Here is an 18,079-nt window from a genome sequence, read left to right on the forward strand (position 1 = left end):
TTTATCTTTGTTGTACCAATTTTAAGAAGTATGAAACAGAATTTTCTAAAAAAATATCTTAATTCGTTTTTGGATTAGGTTGAAATATATTTAGTTTTTTGCGCAGTTTCTCATGTAATTGATCCAATTTAATCAACCCCAGCTTTATGAAATTTACTATTTTTTATAACCCAAAAATAAAATAAAATAAATTGACCAAATGTTATAGTAACCGGGTGGAACTTCCACTGTTCCAGCTGATTACTAATCTTGAGTGGTTCATATATTTAAAGCTTCCACACCACTTATCTGTCCAGCATCTGTAATCATCTTAAATAATTCAGCTCCCTGTTGAATCACAGATGAATCAATCAGGCTGACAATCACTTGATAAGAAGCTCAATAGCAGAGCTAAAGCGGCCTGCCCCCCCCCCCCCCCCCCCAGGATAGGCGTCATTCTGGAAATACCTTTCACAAAATGGTTGAAAATTACAGTCAGAATTTTTGTTATTTTTATTTTAGAAAATGTCCTTTAAAGTGTGGCATTTCAAGTCACATTTTTGTTTAAAATACAGAAAATACAGACAGTAGAACATGGATACAGCAAAAAAAAAAAAAAAAAGGGGAGGGGGGGGGGGGGGGAGATGACAGAAAATAAAGCTAACAAGCCTTTCTGACTGCTCTAGGTTTCTCTTTTTGAAATGGAACTGAGGTCAAAGGAAGGAGGTGGAAGAAGGAAAGGTTTCAGGGAGGGGGGGAGGTGGGGGGGCAGAATGAAACAGGTTAGTTTAGGAAACTATGGTCGCTTTACGGGCAATGTTTAAATTATTCTTTATAAAGTCTAATTTAAGATTTAATCTTTCCTGTTTTTTTGTCTTTTTCTCTTTTTTTCATTTAATGGTATTTTGATCTTCAGGATCCGGGGGGCCCCCCTCAGTGCTCCTCGTGGTCTCGGACTGAGGACGAGGAATGCCGACTAGGTCTGGCAGTGAGAATAAAACCGCCAGCGCTGCCTTCCCCGGCCGACTCAAGAAGATAAAGTGGAGTCCTTCTGTGTTTGCTGTGCTTGTGAACGTTGCATGGACTTCTGACTTTCCACGTCTCTAAAATGTTTCTCGACCTGCGAAGACGAAAACGACATCTGTAAGCAGATGAATTACGTGAGGAATCCTCAAATTTTAAAACACGAATAGCAGAAAAGAAGAAGGAAAAAAAGAGCACTTGGGCTCCAGTCTAGGAATAAATAAATAAATAAAGACCAAGAAGTATCAAACCTAAATCCAACATTTTTGAAAAGGTACGTTTCCACCTGAATTTAAGCTCCGCCCAAAACCTGATAATGGGAGCCAGTCTGAGTCAGTCTTTATTTCCTCAGTATAAACCTTTGTTACTTCCTGAACGGGCTTTTTGCTTTGCCCTGTGGCAAAACTTTGAAAGGTCGGCCACTTCTGGGAAGTATTTGTAGACGATGCTCCTCATTTACAAACTCTGCTCTCTGGGGTCTGAGAGAAATCCCAAACGGGAGTCGCTGCCGTCATTTGCCATGATAACAGAACATCTTCCAGAGGGGAGGAAACGGAAGGAAAAAGAATCGGCGTCAACATCTTATACTTACTATTTTGCGTACATGACTTAAAGCGCTTCCCTCTTTGCCTTTGCAGTTCTCCACCTGGTACGGCGGAGAGATTACGACGTCGTCCATCACGATAATGTTCTTCTCCTGCCATTTACAGTCTTTGATGCTGCGAACGAAAATAAAGAAGAAATAAATAAAGAACAATCCTTGCCACTCGAGCCCCCCCCCCCCCCAAAAGGATCCCGAACTCCCCCCTAATAACGCTCAGACACACGCAGCGTGTAACGACGCTCGGCGGCGGCGCGTCTTACGTTTTGTGAATCGTCTGGAATAGCTGTTGGCCCTCCACAGAAACCCCAGCACTGATTGCATAGGCTTGGGACAGTTTGTCTTCCTTTTCTGTCCGTGCTCGATTGGCAAGCTGCGGAGGACAGAAGGAAAGGCTGGTGGTTAAACATCAGGCGCCACCCCCCCCTCTGACCACTCGAAGGTAGAAACCGGCCGGCTGCAAGCCGCAGGTCGTAAATACAGGATAAAGAAATAAACTTTATTCTTATTTCTGCAGATGGAACAAAATATCTGAGCGTACAGCAAAAAGAAAAAAAAAAAAAGGCCGTAAAACTGACTGTACCTTGCTAACATTCAGTGATGCTAGTGGAGGTGGAGTCTCGGTGCGGTCATTTATTATGTCCACATCAGAAACGTAGGCTAAGTTGATCAGGACGACGTCGTTGAGGTTTGGCTTGCCGCTGGAAGAGGCGCATTCTTCGAGAAAGAAACCGTGTCAAGGAACACAAGTTCACAGCGAACGCATCGTAGCACAGAGCGGCCATTGAGCGGCGACGGGCGGAACAGAGAAGCTAAACAGAGCCGTGGTGCCAGTAGCGGAGCGCTAATGGCAAAGGCAGCGCTACCACGCATCCATGACAGATCTAGCGTTAGAAAGCGAACCCCAGCTGAAGGCCGAAAGACAAGAAACCCCCCCCCCCCCCCCCCACCCCATGCTCCTTCAGGAACAGGTACGGCTCGTCAGGCGGACAGAAAACAGGTTTCCCACAAATCTTGGGACCGATTTGCAAGATAATGACGGCATCGGTTCCGATCTCTGTGTTGGCCGAGCCATTGGTTTAAAAATAAATAAAATATTTAAGACAAAAGCAAGGACAGGAATAAACCTTCAACAGCGCCAAGTCTCATAATAACGGTTACCCCGAGATGTAAATTCAGCGGTTCAGAGTTCAGGCCCAGTTCAACCAGTCATATTAACAATATCCATCTTCACTCATCCTGAGCATTAATCTGGTTTATCATACTACATTTTGGTCGCATTGGTGACGTCACCAACATTACTAATCGAAACAAAAAAAATCAGTTTCAATGTGAAGTGATCAATGCCATGATGTTAATATTCACACGCTCATTCACGGGTGGAGACCCGTTTGAGAAAGCTAATGCTCGTTACAACGTAATGAACTCATGACGCTTTTAACCCCCCCCCCCCCCCCCCCCACACGCACGCACGCACACACACACGGGCTGAAATGTAACAATAACAGTGAAACAACGCAGTAATTAATGCGATGGCATCGCCAGCGTGCAGGGAGATAGCAGAACGCTTGAGGATGCTAACACCCTCATTTGTGCTAGTAGCGGCAGTGTGGGCTGCAGCTAGCATGCTAGCAGAGCGGCTACTCGGCTGTAGCGTGGAGGGGCACAGTGTGTTCTTTCATCGCCCGGACGACAACGATAGCATCCGATAGTAATGGCATCGCGAACCGTGTGAACTCTGCGCACACAAGCCGGGACGACCTGCGCGAAGTGCCAGCTAGCTTGCTAGCTAGCGGCGGTTCGTGCCTCCACAGCCATGTTGCCTTACCGGGGGATTCGTTGCCAGGTTGAGGTCCGGCGATACAATGAGTGAATTCAAAACACATGCACTTCCCTAGTAGATACCCCGAACCCGGTAAAAGACCAGTAAGGTCTTCAGTAGACTCGAAACTAAAAGACAACCATCTCAAAAATGTAAACATTTGACAAAAGGACAAAGATATGCAACAATTTACGCCTGCGCGGCTCACTATTTGACATATTTTTCGGCTACCCTACAGGCCTTTACACCCAGGCAGGCCGAGCAAGGCGGCCCCACAGCCCGGAACAAACGAAGGATACTCAGAGTCAGCATCTTAGATTGGTAGTCGAACGCCACCACTTCTCCCTGCAAGCGCTGGCCCAAGCAGGTGAGGCAAGAGACATGGCTCCCGACGCTGAAATACTCCCCCGGTCCAGGAGCCGCCATCTTCTCCGCCAGGAAACCGGAGTGCCTGCCGTACGCAAACGACGTGACGTCGTATGGAGACGAAACCTGGGCGTGTCGAAGCACGTTGCGTTACGGCGATATCGTCGAGCAAGATTATTTATATTTGCAATTTAATACCGGCTTTTTATACGTTTTTATGATTCATACGTGTTCATACAATTTAATTTGTCGACAAAGAATGTTTAGGCTTCGTCTTCCTTTCTGTTGCTTTCGGTGTCAACTCGCTCCGCCCACATAGATATGACGTAAAACGCAGTTTTGCTGCAGTACTTCCGGTAACTTAAATTTATTAAGATTGCCCATTCAATTTTTCACCTAGAGGGCATTAAAATGGATGCCGTCTATACTCAAGGTATCTGGATGGCCGAAAGCCTTCAACGGAGAACAATAAGTCACGAAAGAATGTGGCTTGTAGTCACCCATATCGGAGATCCGAAAGCAGCCTTCATGCTCGTCTTTCTTTCACGTATTTCATCAGCAAACGAGCGGGAGTCGCGGTGTTTTGGATCGCAGCGATAACGGAGTGGCTAAACTTGGTGTTTAAATGGTAAGAAACTGCCGACGTGCATTTAACGTGGCTTGGAAATATATAGTTTTACTGTCCCGACTATTTTCGTTATCTTAAACATGTCAGCCATGTAAGCTGACGCCGAGTTTTGTATCAAATCAGTCAATTTCCGTTAAATACAAATAAAACTTTGCGTGACTTATTTATAAATATTGATTTTCATCGTTTAAGTTATAAACAATTCGGTGGGTTTGTTTTTCTTTTTTTTGCTCTGCTTTCGCCGCAGTGAATGTAGTCCCACCGCGTGTCTCGTCCGGGCGAAACAAGGAGCAGTGGAACCTTTATATAGAATACGGCTTAATATTTCCGGGTTCCCGGTGACGTGTGAAGCGGTCGACGTAAGAAAGGAGTGGCCAGAAGGAAAATCGATTACTTAATTTTACAACATATTCTTTATCACGTTATAGTACCAATATAATAATTAATCCAGGGAGCCATAAAACTAATGTTAGACATTTTTGAAACAATATTCAATAGATAACCTGTACCCCCCCCTCCCCCCTCCCAGGATGCTGTTTGGAGAAAGGCCCTTCTGGTGGATAGGTGAATCACATTTGTTTGAGAACAACCAACCCAGAGTTCTCCAGTTTCCCTCTACATGTGAGACCGGCCCAGGTGAGAGACCCTCCAGTCTGCCTCATTCATCGTAGAGCTGAAGCTGTAAATCGGGTGTCCGTCTCTCAGGCAGCCCCTCGGGACACGCCATGGTGACGGCAGCAGTCTGGTGGATCGTGGCGTCCTCGCTCGGATCCTCTCTGTACTCGCGCACCAACAGGTTTGCGACTTGGGAAAACAGCAATTTTACCGTTTTGACTTTAAGGATGTCCCGCGTGTGTTTGACGGGAATCTCTCGTTCCCCCGTGGCTCTCTAGCTTGCTGCTATCAGCGGTTCCATACACGCTGTATGCGGTGATTCTAGCGGCGGTTGGAATCTCCAGGCTCTTCATCCTGGCTCACTTCCCTCACCAGGTGGTCGCTGGCTCCATCGCAGGTCTTGAACACCGACATGCGTGGTGCACAAGATGACACGTAGCGTATGGCTAAAAAACACAGGCCATATTTTAAGCGATTTATCCATTCCTGTCAGGTTTCATCCTGGGGCGTGTCTGAGCCGCAGCGTACCAGAAGGTCGCCCCCTGCTGTTCTTCTTCTGCGCCAGCGTCGCTCTGCTGCTTGGTACGCTGATGCTGCACGCTGGACTGGAGTGGTTGGGACTCGATCTCTCCTGGTCAGACTTCTTCTCATTGTGTGTTTACATGTGACGGACAATGAGCTCCGTGAGGGTGAAGTTGTCGATCCTTTTTGCTCAGGTCTATTGCTTTGGCCGAGAAATGGTGCGCCCGCTCGGAGTGGATTCGATTGGACACGCTCCCGTTCTCCTCTCTGACCCGAGACTGCGGGGCCCTTCTGGGTTTGGGGCTCGCTCAGTACTGGAAGCCAGGAGGATGCCTCTGCCCTGGGCCCCACGGGCTCTGTCTCTGGCCATTTCGTCCATGGGACTGTACCATATAAATCGTCTGCCTATCCCGGTCCAGCCACAAGGCCTCTTCTACGCTCTGTTCTTTGTTAAATTTGCCCTCGTGCCTCAGATTGTTATGGTGCTTGTGCCCGGACTGGTTCACCTTTTCACACAGAAGAAGAAGAAGGACTAGAAACTACGATTATAACTAGCTGCTTCAGACGTCGTTCACACCTTCAGGTAGTTTCTGTAAATGCTTTAGATGCCTCGTCCAAGTAGTTCAATCGGTACATGGGTATTATACGAGTCATTGTATGCATTGACTCTAAATGTATATTACTGTAATAGACTAATAAGACTTGTAATACTGCAGTATATATTTTTATTTACCAATTGAGAGATATTTAGAAGATATTTATTTTGTGAGAGCACAGACCTGAGGTGAAAATGAAATGGGGGGGGGGGGGGGGGGCATGTTGACTGTTACCTGAGCATGGATATGAGAATAAGTAATTATTGAACACTTTGGCTCTCAGATCGTTTGTAAAGGGAAATATTTGGTTAATCCGACTAAATTCTTATTAATAAAAGTACAAGTAGTTTTTTTTTTTTTGCATTTCATTCCGAGCGTTTATACTTGAGACTTTCTGAGATGCAGTAAAGATAGTTTGTTGTAAATCATTCAATGCTGTTAAATTGCACTTGCTGTAACTTTGTTTCCTTCGTGGTGGACAGTTCAATGTAAAAGTAAATGAATCCATTGCAGTAATTAATCATTTGTGCAATTTCCTTCCAGCTTTAGCTTTAAGGGATGTTAAAATGTTCAATGCATTTGTATGATCTATTAAAAAAATACAAATGACCAACGTGCAGTGTGTTTTTCAGTTGGTAACCATTTATAAATATGCCCCCCCCCACCCCCAATACATGGTTCGACTGTACAGATTACAATCAGTTTTCATGAGATTAAAAACACATTCTTTTTTTTTTTATTGAGTTTTAATTAAACTTTTTGTCACAGCGATCTGAAAGCTCACATTTACAGACAAGAGAACTCTGCTCAGCAAGCAAACACATTAAAGTGAAAAGAAAAGAAGCTTTTTGTCTGAGTCGGAAGGAAAGAAAAAAATAAATCTCTCCTCATCTCGATCCCAACGCATCGACCGGCGGAGTCAGGACGCCGCGAGGCGTGTGTTTCTGCTCCGGCCCACGGAAAGAAGAAGAGAACATGCATCAGAGTATTTACAGCAACTAATGTACACAGACAGCTCGAAAAAACAGACACCCGCAAATATCCTGGATTTAAAAACTCTGTTTAAATTAAGTATAATACAGTTTAGACCTTCATCTCTGGAAAGATAAGCAGAGCGCGAACGGAGAATGAACCGGAGACTCAGCCATCTTCACACGCTCTTTATCTGAGAACCAAAACTAAACATCACAGACAGTCTGTAACCCCCCCCCCCCCCCCACACACACATATAGAAATAAGTTGAATATTCTCTTTCCTCTGGATTCTGATATTTATTGATATATATTTTTTGCAGTAGATTAGACTTAATTCTGTGCAGACCCAGTGGATTAGACTGGCTCGTTTAAGGAACATGACGGGCCTCTTGGGCCGGGTGGGACATCCGAGTCGTTATGTACAACTTGTGCTAGAGAGTCTATGCGTCCTCAACCGGTTTAAAAAAAACAAAAACGCTCGCTCGTCAATAACTCTGATAATCGGGCTTCGCCGGGTCAGAGGTCAGACCGATGCAAAGTCGACCATCATAACAGCAAAGTAAGTAAAATACATAAAGTGCACCCTTATTTAAGAACGAACTGGCATTTTTAGTGCAGAGGTGATGGAATAAAATGCATGGGGGGGGGAGATAAGCGGTTGTTTTATGCATTTGCTTGCTTTTAAATCGCTGACCCTCCACCAGGACACGCACTGAACGTTCTAATCTGTTAGGAACACACAGAGGAGGGACAAAAGCGAACTTTGATAGTCATGATCCAAACCCTAAAATACACCCGCTGCCGGGGTTATCAGTTCACAGGCATTAGGCATTTCCACATTTTTTAAATTCCCGGAAGCCAAAGATTTAATTCGCCCTCGGGGTCCATTCTTTCGTCCAATATATATATAGCGATCTGTCCTCCAAACAAGCTTTAGAAAAGATATGAGCTTGTACAAAAAGTAAAAGTACCTGAATGTTTCAGCAAGCATTCGAAGCTGTCTATGTTTAGGAAGTTGGAAAGACGCGTCAGGAGAACGGCCTGGTTGAATTAGTGTCACACTAAGGCATATTTATGAGGCGACGTTCAAAAGAAAGACAGACGCGTTCTAATTCACGTACATGAGCCTCAGAATAAAAAATAAATAAAAAAGATTTCAAACGAGGTGCAGGGATGAGGCGCGGCAGCGATTCACATTCCAAGAGAACCAGCTTCAAAGCAGACTTTTAGAAACTGATATGAAATCAATAGCAAGAAAATTCCAAAGCGTGTTAACGGTGAGAAGTTTCCATTCTCTGGGTCGAGCTTCTTCACAATGAGGGTTTGCTTGGTTTGCTTTATCGTATCATCGCACGCACGCACACACACACACACACACACACACACACACATACACACACACAGTTTACATTTGGGTTTTCAATTTTTAGTCAGGAAAAAAAAGAAAATGTCATCTTTTGACTCGGGGGGGAAATTCAACGGATTATGAAAATCAATATATTTACATATAAGAAAAACTTGCAAATGAATCTATCGAGAAAAGACTCGCTAGCTGTAGCCTGAGCTCGGACCAGTGAGGACGTATTGCAGCATAGAAAGGATGATCTCGCATCAACCGACAAAAAATAAAATAAAAAAGTTAAATATTCCGATGCAACAAATGTTTCATTCAAAGTTGGTCGACGTCCCTTCATTCCCGACGCTGGAACGCCCCCCCCCCCCCCACCATGTGACTCGCAGCAGTGGGACACAAAGGCAGGGCTGACAGAATACAGGTCAAACTACGCGTTTGTTTTATTCCTATGTACAATATATAACTTAATTATAAATATTGTCATTTTTCTCTAAGCAACTGGAGTCGTCGAGCGATTTTGTGTTTTCTGAGCGATGTACAGTATTCAACATATAATATCGTGTTACATAGAATAGCGCCTACGAGCAACCTCGGTTAAGAGCACACTTTGAACGAACAGACGATGGCGGCGCAGTCCGACCATTTGTACTTTCAGCGCCTTCGCCTGGGAATCTTGTGCTGCGCAACATTTTTGGACGTTGCGCCGGTCTTTGAGATCAGAACTTAGAACCCTCTTGTGATCCTTCATGTGCCTAACACCCTAAATGTGTGTGTGTGTGTGTGTGTGTGGTTTTCTCTCCAGCTCCTCTCGAGTTCGTCCAAGCTGCGCGCGCACACACACACACACACACACACACACACACACAGGCGTAAATGTTCCTTCCCCGTCACTCCCGCTATGAGAATCCCACTCCGGCCGGCCATCACACGTTTGACTCCACAAACGGTCTCTTTGGTTTGATGGGGGAGGCGGGGCCTTGGGTCCGGGGGTCGCGCGAGAGCTGGCGGTACATGTGTCCTGGTAGGCCTGCGCCACGGGTAGAGTCCTCGCCACCTTCACATCCGGGTACGTGGGCACCTGGCTGACCCGCTCCAGGATGTCCCCCCGCCGCCACCGCGGGAGCCATTGGCCAGCTTGCTCAGCGGAGGGGGTTGGGCCTGGGAGTAGTAGTCCTCCTCCAGCAGGTGTCCGTTTTGGGCGTTGTTTGTCTTATTGTAGTAGGCGATGTTCCCAAGTGAGGCGGGGGCTGTAGCCGGAACCCTGCTGGACGAGCTGGCCAGGCGAGGTGGGGCTGATGGCGGAGTCCATGGACGCCATGGCCCTGGACCACGTGGGCTGATGCAGGTACTGCTGAGTCCGCGCCGTCTTGTCTATGATGCCCATGAAAGGCGTGTTGCGAGAGCGGGCCGCCTCGCCCTGGTACAGTCCGCCGCCGCCGGCCTGGGAGGGGGACATGGGGGAGATGTCGTCGCAGGCGCGCTCGTACGTGGCCTGCAGGGGAATCTCCATCTGCTGAATGGACGGGCGGCCCTGAAGCCTGGTGCTAAATTTGAGGTGGAGCCAGTCGCGATGTTGCTGCTCGAGGGGAGAATCGAAGGCCGACGCTCTGAGAGTGGATGAGCGGCCTGGGGGCGGACACGTGCTGCTTGATCTCGGTAGTATTGGCACTGACGGGGCGTCTCACCATGTGTGGAATCTCAGGGGAGCCCAGCTGGCACGGCTGCATGGCGCCGGCGCGCTCCAAGACGTGCTCCGAAACCGGGTAATAGGCGGCCGACTGGCTGCGGCTTATCTGAGGCGTCTGGCTGAAGCGGACGCCCCCGGGGCCCCCGCTGCTGGCGCGGTAGGCGGAGGAGGGGGCGCTGGGGTAGTTCATCCTTCAACAGGCCCGACTCCATGACCCCTCCTCGGCCGCCGTGCTGACAGAGGGCCCCGGAACTGAGGCTGGCCTGAACCGGGGGCATGGACCGCCCGTCCAGGGACGGCTGGTACACCAGCCGGCTCTCCACGTCCACCGAACCGCCTTGGTAGCGGCCGCCGACGGAGTGGCCCATTTTGGCCGGCGTAAATGTTGCTGGGCTGGTTTGTGCGGACGATTTGGGCGATGGAAGGCTGCAGGCGAAGGCCTTGGGCCTGGTGGTGCTGGGAAGACAGAGAGGGCTGCGAGCTCAGCTGGAACGAACGCTGGCTGCTCATCTTGGAGAGGGGGGATTTGGGTCGGCCGGGCAGCTGCTCCGTCTGGTACCGCACAGGCGACCCGGACTGGGACCTGTAAAGGCAAACACTTCTACTGGGGGGCTGGCTCTGTACTGGGCAGCGCGGCGCAGCGGGGAAGGCGGCGGGCTTTGGCGATCCATCCCCTGACCACCGGAACCCATGGGCGGGCTGAAGCCGTAGGCCTGCTGGTGCACCGGGGAGGTCTGAGGCGGGCTGTGACGGTAGTGCGAGTTCTGGTGTGTTGGGAGAGGAGGGCGACGTGGGCTGATACGACCCACGGGTCGGAGAGGACATGGAGGAGGAGGTCGGGTGATACTCGTAGGGCGGTCCAATAGGTAAATAGATCTGATCTGGATGTGTCGGGGAGAGCGGCGGGCTCTGGATGACGGCAAGGCGGGAAGGATTTGCCAGAGAGTCCGGTGGGGGCAGACCCACGGACATGGCCTCCAGCTCCTGCTCCAGGTAGTCCTCATCCTCGAACAGGTCCTGGACCGGCTCCATGTCCTCCAGACGGGGCTCAGGGGGAGGGGGAGAGGCATGGACAGGGACAGGGACTCTTCCTCCTCTGGAGGAGGCGTAGGAGGAGGAGAAGGAGGCGGCTCCAGATCCTGCTGCAGCTGCTCCTCCTGGTCGAGCTGGTGACATTCCTCCTCCACCCTCTGGAGCAGCCGCTGGATCTCTCGGTTGGCGGGGCACTGCCTCACGGCTTCATTCAGGTCCTCCAAGGCTTCAGGAAATTGTCTGAAAGAGGATATCGAGGTTTATTTTTGTTGCATCGATGCCCACGGTGTCATTTTGAAACGTGTACCGAGCGTACCTGCTGCTTCGCTTGGCACGCGCCCTGGCGTAGTACGCCTCGTAGGATTTTGGTTTCAGCTCAAGCGCCCTAGTAGCAAACTCCTCAGCCATCCCAAAGTCCTGGTGCGAGTGAGAAGACGGAGATCAGCGTCACCCATTAAACTAGAACAGCACCCGGGAGAGCGCAAACCTCCGCCCAAGCAGCTCGTTCCCCTCCTAATTGGATTCACACCGTCCCGACATGGTGATCCGGATCATCGTCAAACGGTGCTAAATTGTTCTTTTTTTTTTTTTCAACAATGAAAAGTAAAAGTGAGAGAATTGAAGCCATATTTATAAGATAGGATTTTCCAAGAAACGTCTCCATTGGTAAGTAAATCGGAAAATCCGGATTGTTTTGCATCCAGACGGGTATCCGGATCGCTCTTAGAATTTAATTAGATCTATGTTAGATTCAGATCTTCAGTCGTTTTTCCGTTTTCCTGTTAATCAAAAGCCGTCAGAAACAGAACCTCCTCCTTGGTGGAGGTAAATATAAACCCGTCTAGCCTGGTTCCCACCAGGTAAGAGTTATTTAAACTGGTCTTCTTTTGGGCTTACGTTCATTTTCCTCCGACACCGGGACAGGTTGAGGAACAGAGACACTTTGAGTTCCCTGAATGTCTTGAGGTTCTCGTTGAAGCCTTCGCGCGGAACTTTTTCAGAGCGCACTGGTAACGCTGCGCCGCCTCCTTCACCTTCCCTTCTGCTGGGGGGGGGGGGCAGAGGAGAGTCTGGTTAGCGTTCCTTCTGCACGGAACGCGAAGCTCTCCCGAGACCGTGCCGGAACCCACCTTGTAGAAGCCGTCCCCCTCCTCGATGAGCTTGCTGAGTAAAATGATCATGATGTCGGGTTTGGAGGTGGCCATGGCCCACGTGGCTGGACCTGAGCAACACAGGGAGGAGGAGCAGATGAGGGGAAACGATCAGCTGTAACGAAGCGGAGAAGTGTGCGGCAGAGGAGGACGGGGGGGGAAGTCACGCCACACACACACACACACACAGAGAGGACAACAGGGAGAAAGACAACAGCCAAAATGGGGGAATGGAGGAGAAATGGGACGCTATGGGACGTCCCGCCTGGGTCAAAGGTCATTTGCCAATAATTCTGATCTTTTATTTCTTTTAATCCTGAGTTTCCTATTTGAAGTGCAAGACCAAGAACATCTTGAATGTTTTTTTGTGAATGCTTTGTGCCTCGGGGCTCAGAGGAGCGGCGACCGCAATGTGAAATAGAGGTCACTCCTGCAGACCCTGACTTAAAAGATCAGAATCTCTGGACTTAAAACTGACGTTCTGCATCTGCACAAAAGGTGCGCACACACACACACACACACACACACACACACACACACACACACAACGGACATGGATAGGAGGGACGGTGCACGAGGAGACACGAAACGGGAAGAGGGCAGGCAGGAGGGATGTAAGGGGGCTCTGCAGTCCTGGAGTCGGTGGTGGCGAGGATAGGAAGGCCGCTACCGATAGGCTAGCCGGCACTGAGGGCGAGTCTGGAAGACGAACGATGCAGGGACCGGTTTGTCACCTCGGTCTACGGTGGCGGTGGCACAGACACATGCACTGTCCTTCAAATCAAAACAACGCAAGTGCTACTGTGGGCCGTCGCTCATGCATCTGTGGAATGGAACATCACAAGCCGGAGGCCGGGCATGCCGTCCATTAAGCATCTACCTCGAGGCAAATCCCGACCCGCGTCCACTGTCGGTGCTAACACCTACGCACGCTAACTGTTACTGTCAGTTTGAGAGAGTTCTGGGAGCTAAGCTGGCCCGGCGACACTTAGGATGACACAGACAACACAGAAAGAGGAGATAGAGCTGCCAAAATGCCTGGTGGGGTGAGAAGTCGACAGCCTTGGCTTTACCTCGGGGCCGACTGGGCAGCGTCTGACATCCTGGGGCCGGAGAGAGAGGCGGGGAGGGGGGGGGGGGGGGTTGCATGAGCAAGGGAAGGAGTGTAAGTGAGAGGGGGCAGAGCGAGGAGGTGGGAGAGGAGGAAGAGACAGGTAATGGCAGTGGAGAAGGAGAAGTGAGAGAAAGGAGCACAAAAAAGAAACAAAAAAAAAAAAAAGCAGCAGTGAGAAGCGGAGGCAAGTGCAAAGAAAAAAAAGAAAAGAGAAACACCGGAAGCGGTTATTAACGATCCGTCTCTGAGCAACCGGGAGAAGGTGATCGGGAAAAGAACCGGGAGATCACGAGCGCGATAGAACCGGAGGCGAGAGGGAGGGAGGGAGGAGAGAGAGAGAGAGAGAGAACGCAAGACGACACAGGACAATAAAGAGAAACACACATCGGAGCCATAAATAGAAGGAGAAGCAGCACGATGTGGCAGAGGTGGGGGGGGGGGGGGGGGTCTAAGCTACATGGAGACATAAACCCGAATCCATGGCTCATTGCAGTAAAACGCTCGCCTGCGCCGTCGGATTCTCCGCTCATGCAGCTCATGCTGTCCGATGCGCGACGCCTTTAAGTAGCGTTGCAGCTCAAGCAAGTAGCCGCAGCTCGTTTGTTTAAAGGCAAAGCCCCCCCCGCCCCCCCCCGCCCCCTACCTATCTTGGCTCCCTTCTTGAGCAGGGCGACCACCACCGACGTGTTCCTGCAGCCCACCGCCCTGCTCCAGCGGACGCATGCCGCTGCAGTCGACGTGTTCTATCATGGCCCCGTGGTCGACCAGGAACTGGACCTGGAGGACAAAGACGTAAACAAGCATGTCTCCGACTTCACCGAGACGGGGGGCGACGCGACGCAAAGCGAGAGGCTTCAGGTTTGATTCCACTCACCACCTCGGAGTCGCCGTAGAAAGCGGCGAGGTCGAGGGGCGTGCGTCCGTTCTTGTCGGCGTGGTCGGTGGCGGCGCCGCTCTCCACCAGGCAGCAGACGACCGGTAAGTGTCCCTTCAGACAGGCCCAGCTCAGAGCCGTCAGACCCTCCTTGTCCATCAGAGACAGAGAGGCTCCTGGGAAAAGGCGTTTGGACGTTTGGTCAACCCGCTTATTCCATCACCGCGACTCCTATTTGCTGATCATTTCATGAACATTTGTACTTCTGCTTTAATCAAACCTGAAATTCATTTCTTCTTCTTCTTTTTTATTTTTATTACCTTGAGTCAGTAGAAACTCAACCGTCCCGAGGTGCCCTCTGAGGCGGCATCATTAGAGGCGTCCGACCCTGTTTGTCGGCCAGGTTGACATCCGCTCCGTGACCGAGGAGGAGATCCACGATCTGAAACGGGAAGTCGATCGGCTTTACTTTGCTTTCTTTGAGAGATAACAAAAGATCAAATGATCAAACTCGTCCAGCTGACCTGCCAGTGTCCCTGTCGGACGGCGCTGAACAGCGGCACGATGCCCCTCCTGTTGGGCTGCGCCACGGCGGCGCCCTGCTCCAGCAGCAGACGACACACCTCCAGCTTCCCCCGGCCGGACGCCGCGGTCAGAGCTAAAAAAAACACAATCGATGAAAAGCCAGACTTCGTTATTAAAAGTTCGGTGGCTGAACCCGACGGGTCGGATGCTCGGCGGAGGCATGCGCGCGCGCGACCGCGAACCCCGTCTCTGTTGCCATGGCGCCGACACGTCCGCTGACTCGTCCGCATCGGGTGATGTCGTTCTGATTTACGAGCCGGTGGCTCTTTAGCTTTAACCGATCCATTCTTCACTCAAAGAACACTTTGATCTTCACGGTTCAAGAAAAAGCCGATCTGAAAGTGCCGATTCCGTACGAACGCCCCCCCCCCAGCTGTCTTCAGTTGACCTATCCGGTAATGCAGTGATTACAAATCATCTCCAGAACCTCATTCTTATAAATAATGGAACCTCGGCTGAGTGAGTTCAATCCCCCCCCCCCCCCCCAGCTCAGGGAATACGCCCAGCAATGAGGTTTAACAGCTTTAGGTTGCAACGAGACGTTGCATTTTTCAGCACCTTTCCATGGAGGATCAGAACCGTCATTCCAAAGCATCCTGGGTAACCCCCCCCCCCCCCCCCAATCTGTGCTCCAATGACTCCACTGCACTGCCATCAGCAGCTGCAGCATGCCGCCTCGCAAAGAACGAGCGACACGTCGGCATGCCGTCAGCCGTCATTAACGAATGAGGGGGGGGGGGGGTTGTACGGACGCAGGCATCCGGATCAAGCTGGCATATTCCCACCTGTTTCCCCCCACAGCGTGTCAAAGTTATTGATCTGAGCCCGCTCCACCTCCTCTTCGTCTCTCTCCGACAGGTCCAGCAGGTAGGCGGCGATCTGGTGGCGGACGAGATCGGAGACGACTCAGATTAACATTTGAATAAACCGACAAGGCCGAACAGAAACAAAAGAGGAAGAGTCACGTTATATAAACACAGGGGGTCGTCGACCTACGACCTACGACCTACGACCGCACTCGTCTGTTGACGGCGTGTAATCGTCGTCTGTTTCTACGCCACATTACTTTACGGTAATTTAGAATGCGCCGATTTACGATCAAATCGGCTTACGACAAAAACCTCGAAACCTCGGAAAGTCGATGACCCCCCCCTGTAATAAATAAAAAGTAATGAATAATAATCTGATCAGAAATCTGGCTTTTAGCTTTAATAACCTTTATTGGCGTCCCTAGATCGACCAATCAGCTGCCGGGACTAAACTTTACTAAATTAAAGCCTTAGAAGGATTTAACCCCAGGAGCTCTTTTTAAGCACTTAACATTCAGACAGCCTAATCTGTGATGAAGGATTAATTAAGACGCATATTGGGGGGGGGGGGGGGTCTGATTGTCAACCCCCCGCGCCGTACCTCAGTGTATCCCATGCTAGCTGCCGCAATGAGGGCCTGCTGCACCGCTTGACTCTTGCTGAAGGCCGCCTGCTGCTGGCTCTGCGCTGCCTGCTGCCCCACCCCCCAGTCACACTGGATGAGGAACTTCACCACCTCCATGTGGCCCCTGAGGGCCGCATGGACCAGGGCGCACTGGCTGTTCTTATCCAGGTGGTCCACCTGTTAACGGGACGGCGTTTCAATCAGGAAAACAGACAGCAGGCATAACATACTACTAACCCCCCCCCCCCCCCCCTACTTGCTATTTACATCACACACCTTCGCTCTCCTTGCGGCACAGGGCGGTCACGATGGCCATGTGTCCCCCGGCGGCGGCGTAGCTCAGCGGCGTGAGGCCGCTCTCGGATGCAACGTCGACAGCGGCGCCGAACTCGAGCAGCAGAGCCACCATTTCCATGTAGCCCAGGTGGGAGTGGACGCACAAGACGGGGGCGTTGTTCAGCACCTCGGTGCGGTAGTTGACATTAGCACCGCCCATCATTAGGAGGCGGCTCACCTGCACGCGCACACACACACACACACACACACACATTTGTGAATATATCTCAGTCTAAACAGAGGAAGAGCTCCATGAAATGCATGAAACCAAGTGGGCGGCCTGCCCGCCGAGTCCGCACCTTGATGTTGGGGGTGTAGAGTTTCGGAGTGAAGAAAGTGCAGCTGAGAGGCCCTCTGTGCAGTAGGAAAACCCACAGGCCTTGCAAGATAGATGAGGAAACCCCGACTTTTTGCTGAGACCCTTGAAAAGATATAAAGCGTACATATTCATTACTTTGGAGGCGAGCCACGCGCGTGTGTGTGTGTGTGTGCGTGCACAGATGATGGGATACCTTGAAGATGTGTGCTTTGAGAATGTGATGGCCCAACTCAATCGTCTGCTGCCTGTTCAGCTTGTTCTCCTGCCGAGAGAACCAGAAGGCCAGCAGCGTGTGGCCGCTCCTGCAGAGAGGAGGCGGACCCATCCGGTCATGACATCATCCATGATGCAATTAAAATACAGGTAATAATTTCAGGTAAACATTATATATCTGCGGCTAAAAGAGAGGTTCCGTTAAAAAAAAAGAAATTATTTCTCTTAATTAGAAGATGAGAGTGGAGGAGAATTCCGTTGCGCCTCACCTCGGATCGCAGAGGAACTTCGTCTTCTCTCCCTCCTCTCTCCAAATCAGCCACTCCCTGAACGAGGGATGGACGAACATCCTGGTACCGTCCCTCCGCCTCACCAGGAAGACAGACAGGTTGTCTAGGCGTTGCTGGAAATCCTCCCAATCCAGCGTGCCCTGCAGCCGCAACGGGAATTAGATCATTATTTTGGCTATGGATAAAAACTGATTGGCGTGGCGTGGAGAAACTGCGCTGAAAACGGCTTTTTGAGGGAACGTATAGGAAAGTGGAAATAAACCAAATCTTGCCGATTACGACAGAAAAAAATGCTTCGTTTCACCTCGAGAGCGAGTCGAAGAGCATTTGTCTCCAAATACAGGCGAAATATAATGCAGATATATTTATCCTTGTCAATTCGATTAGTAAAACAAAATATTAAATCGTAATTATTCACAATTGAATGAGAAAAAAAGCACAAAGTAATAAATAAAATAAATAAATCACAGATTAGCCTAATCTTATACACCAAATCCCATTTGCTGTGGATTCCAGACATTTAAAAAGGTCTGAGCCCGTCTGCGTTTGCGGATCGCTACCTGC

At 50.1% G+C, this 18,079-nt stretch overlaps 3 protein-coding genes across 3 annotated transcripts in view; 1 reads left to right on the forward strand and 2 right to left on the reverse strand.

The window, feature by feature from the left end:
- Window positions 1-468: 468 nt before the first annotated feature.
- On the reverse strand, window positions 469-4,321 carry lsm12b (LSM12 homolog b). Its single transcript, XM_068754400.1, has 6 exons — window positions 4,292-4,321; window positions 3,725-3,917; window positions 2,187-2,320; window positions 1,867-1,976; window positions 1,595-1,721; window positions 469-1,099 (listed from the first exon to the last, which is right to left on the reverse strand). Exons 1-6 carry the CDS (start codon window positions 4,319-4,321, stop codon window positions 1,007-1,009), a joined length of 687 nt encoding a protein of 228 aa, XP_068610501.1. The 3' UTR covers window positions 469-1,006.
- On the forward strand, window positions 4,203-6,092 carry g6pc3 (glucose-6-phosphatase catalytic subunit 3). The gene is given in 8 exon segments (XM_068754399.1): window positions 4,203-4,329; window positions 4,332-4,419; window positions 4,949-5,055; window positions 5,125-5,215; window positions 5,313-5,450; window positions 5,528-5,668; window positions 5,751-5,884; window positions 5,887-6,092. Coding segments are annotated over 8 exon segments (1,032 nt in total).
- Window positions 6,093-9,403: 3,311 nt separating this feature from the next.
- Window positions 9,404-18,079, reverse strand: part of tanc2b (tetratricopeptide repeat, ankyrin repeat and coiled-coil containing 2b) — a 9,142-nt gene continuing 466 nt past the window's right edge. The window contains 30 exon segments of the mRNA XM_068754831.1: window positions 9,404-9,495; window positions 9,498-9,588; window positions 9,591-9,726; window positions 9,728-10,004; window positions 10,007-10,069; window positions 10,072-10,339; window positions 10,341-10,538; window positions 10,540-10,766; window positions 10,769-10,947; window positions 10,949-11,231; window positions 11,234-11,439; window positions 11,516-11,616; window positions 12,097-12,191; window positions 12,194-12,238; window positions 12,326-12,421; window positions 13,424-13,453; window positions 14,108-14,171; window positions 14,173-14,241; window positions 14,339-14,514; window positions 14,659-14,699; window positions 14,701-14,780; window positions 14,863-14,996; window positions 15,709-15,802; window positions 16,334-16,534; window positions 16,632-16,871; window positions 16,993-17,012; window positions 17,015-17,060; window positions 17,062-17,106; window positions 17,206-17,314; window positions 17,495-17,655. Of these exon segments, the coding sequence (XP_068610932.1) occupies window positions 9,404-9,495; window positions 9,498-9,588; window positions 9,591-9,726; window positions 9,728-10,004; window positions 10,007-10,069; window positions 10,072-10,339; window positions 10,341-10,538; window positions 10,540-10,766; window positions 10,769-10,947; window positions 10,949-11,231; window positions 11,234-11,439; window positions 11,516-11,616; window positions 12,097-12,191; window positions 12,194-12,238; window positions 12,326-12,421; window positions 13,424-13,453; window positions 14,108-14,171; window positions 14,173-14,241; window positions 14,339-14,514; window positions 14,659-14,699; window positions 14,701-14,780; window positions 14,863-14,996; window positions 15,709-15,802; window positions 16,334-16,534; window positions 16,632-16,871; window positions 16,993-17,012; window positions 17,015-17,060; window positions 17,062-17,106; window positions 17,206-17,314; window positions 17,495-17,655 (3,867 nt within the window).

The sequence above is a fragment of the Brachionichthys hirsutus genome, chromosome 21 (genome assembly GCF_040956055.1).
Source record: "Brachionichthys hirsutus isolate HB-005 chromosome 21, CSIRO-AGI_Bhir_v1, whole genome shotgun sequence".
Lineage (NCBI taxonomy): Eukaryota > Metazoa > Chordata > Actinopteri > Lophiiformes > Brachionichthyidae > Brachionichthys > Brachionichthys hirsutus.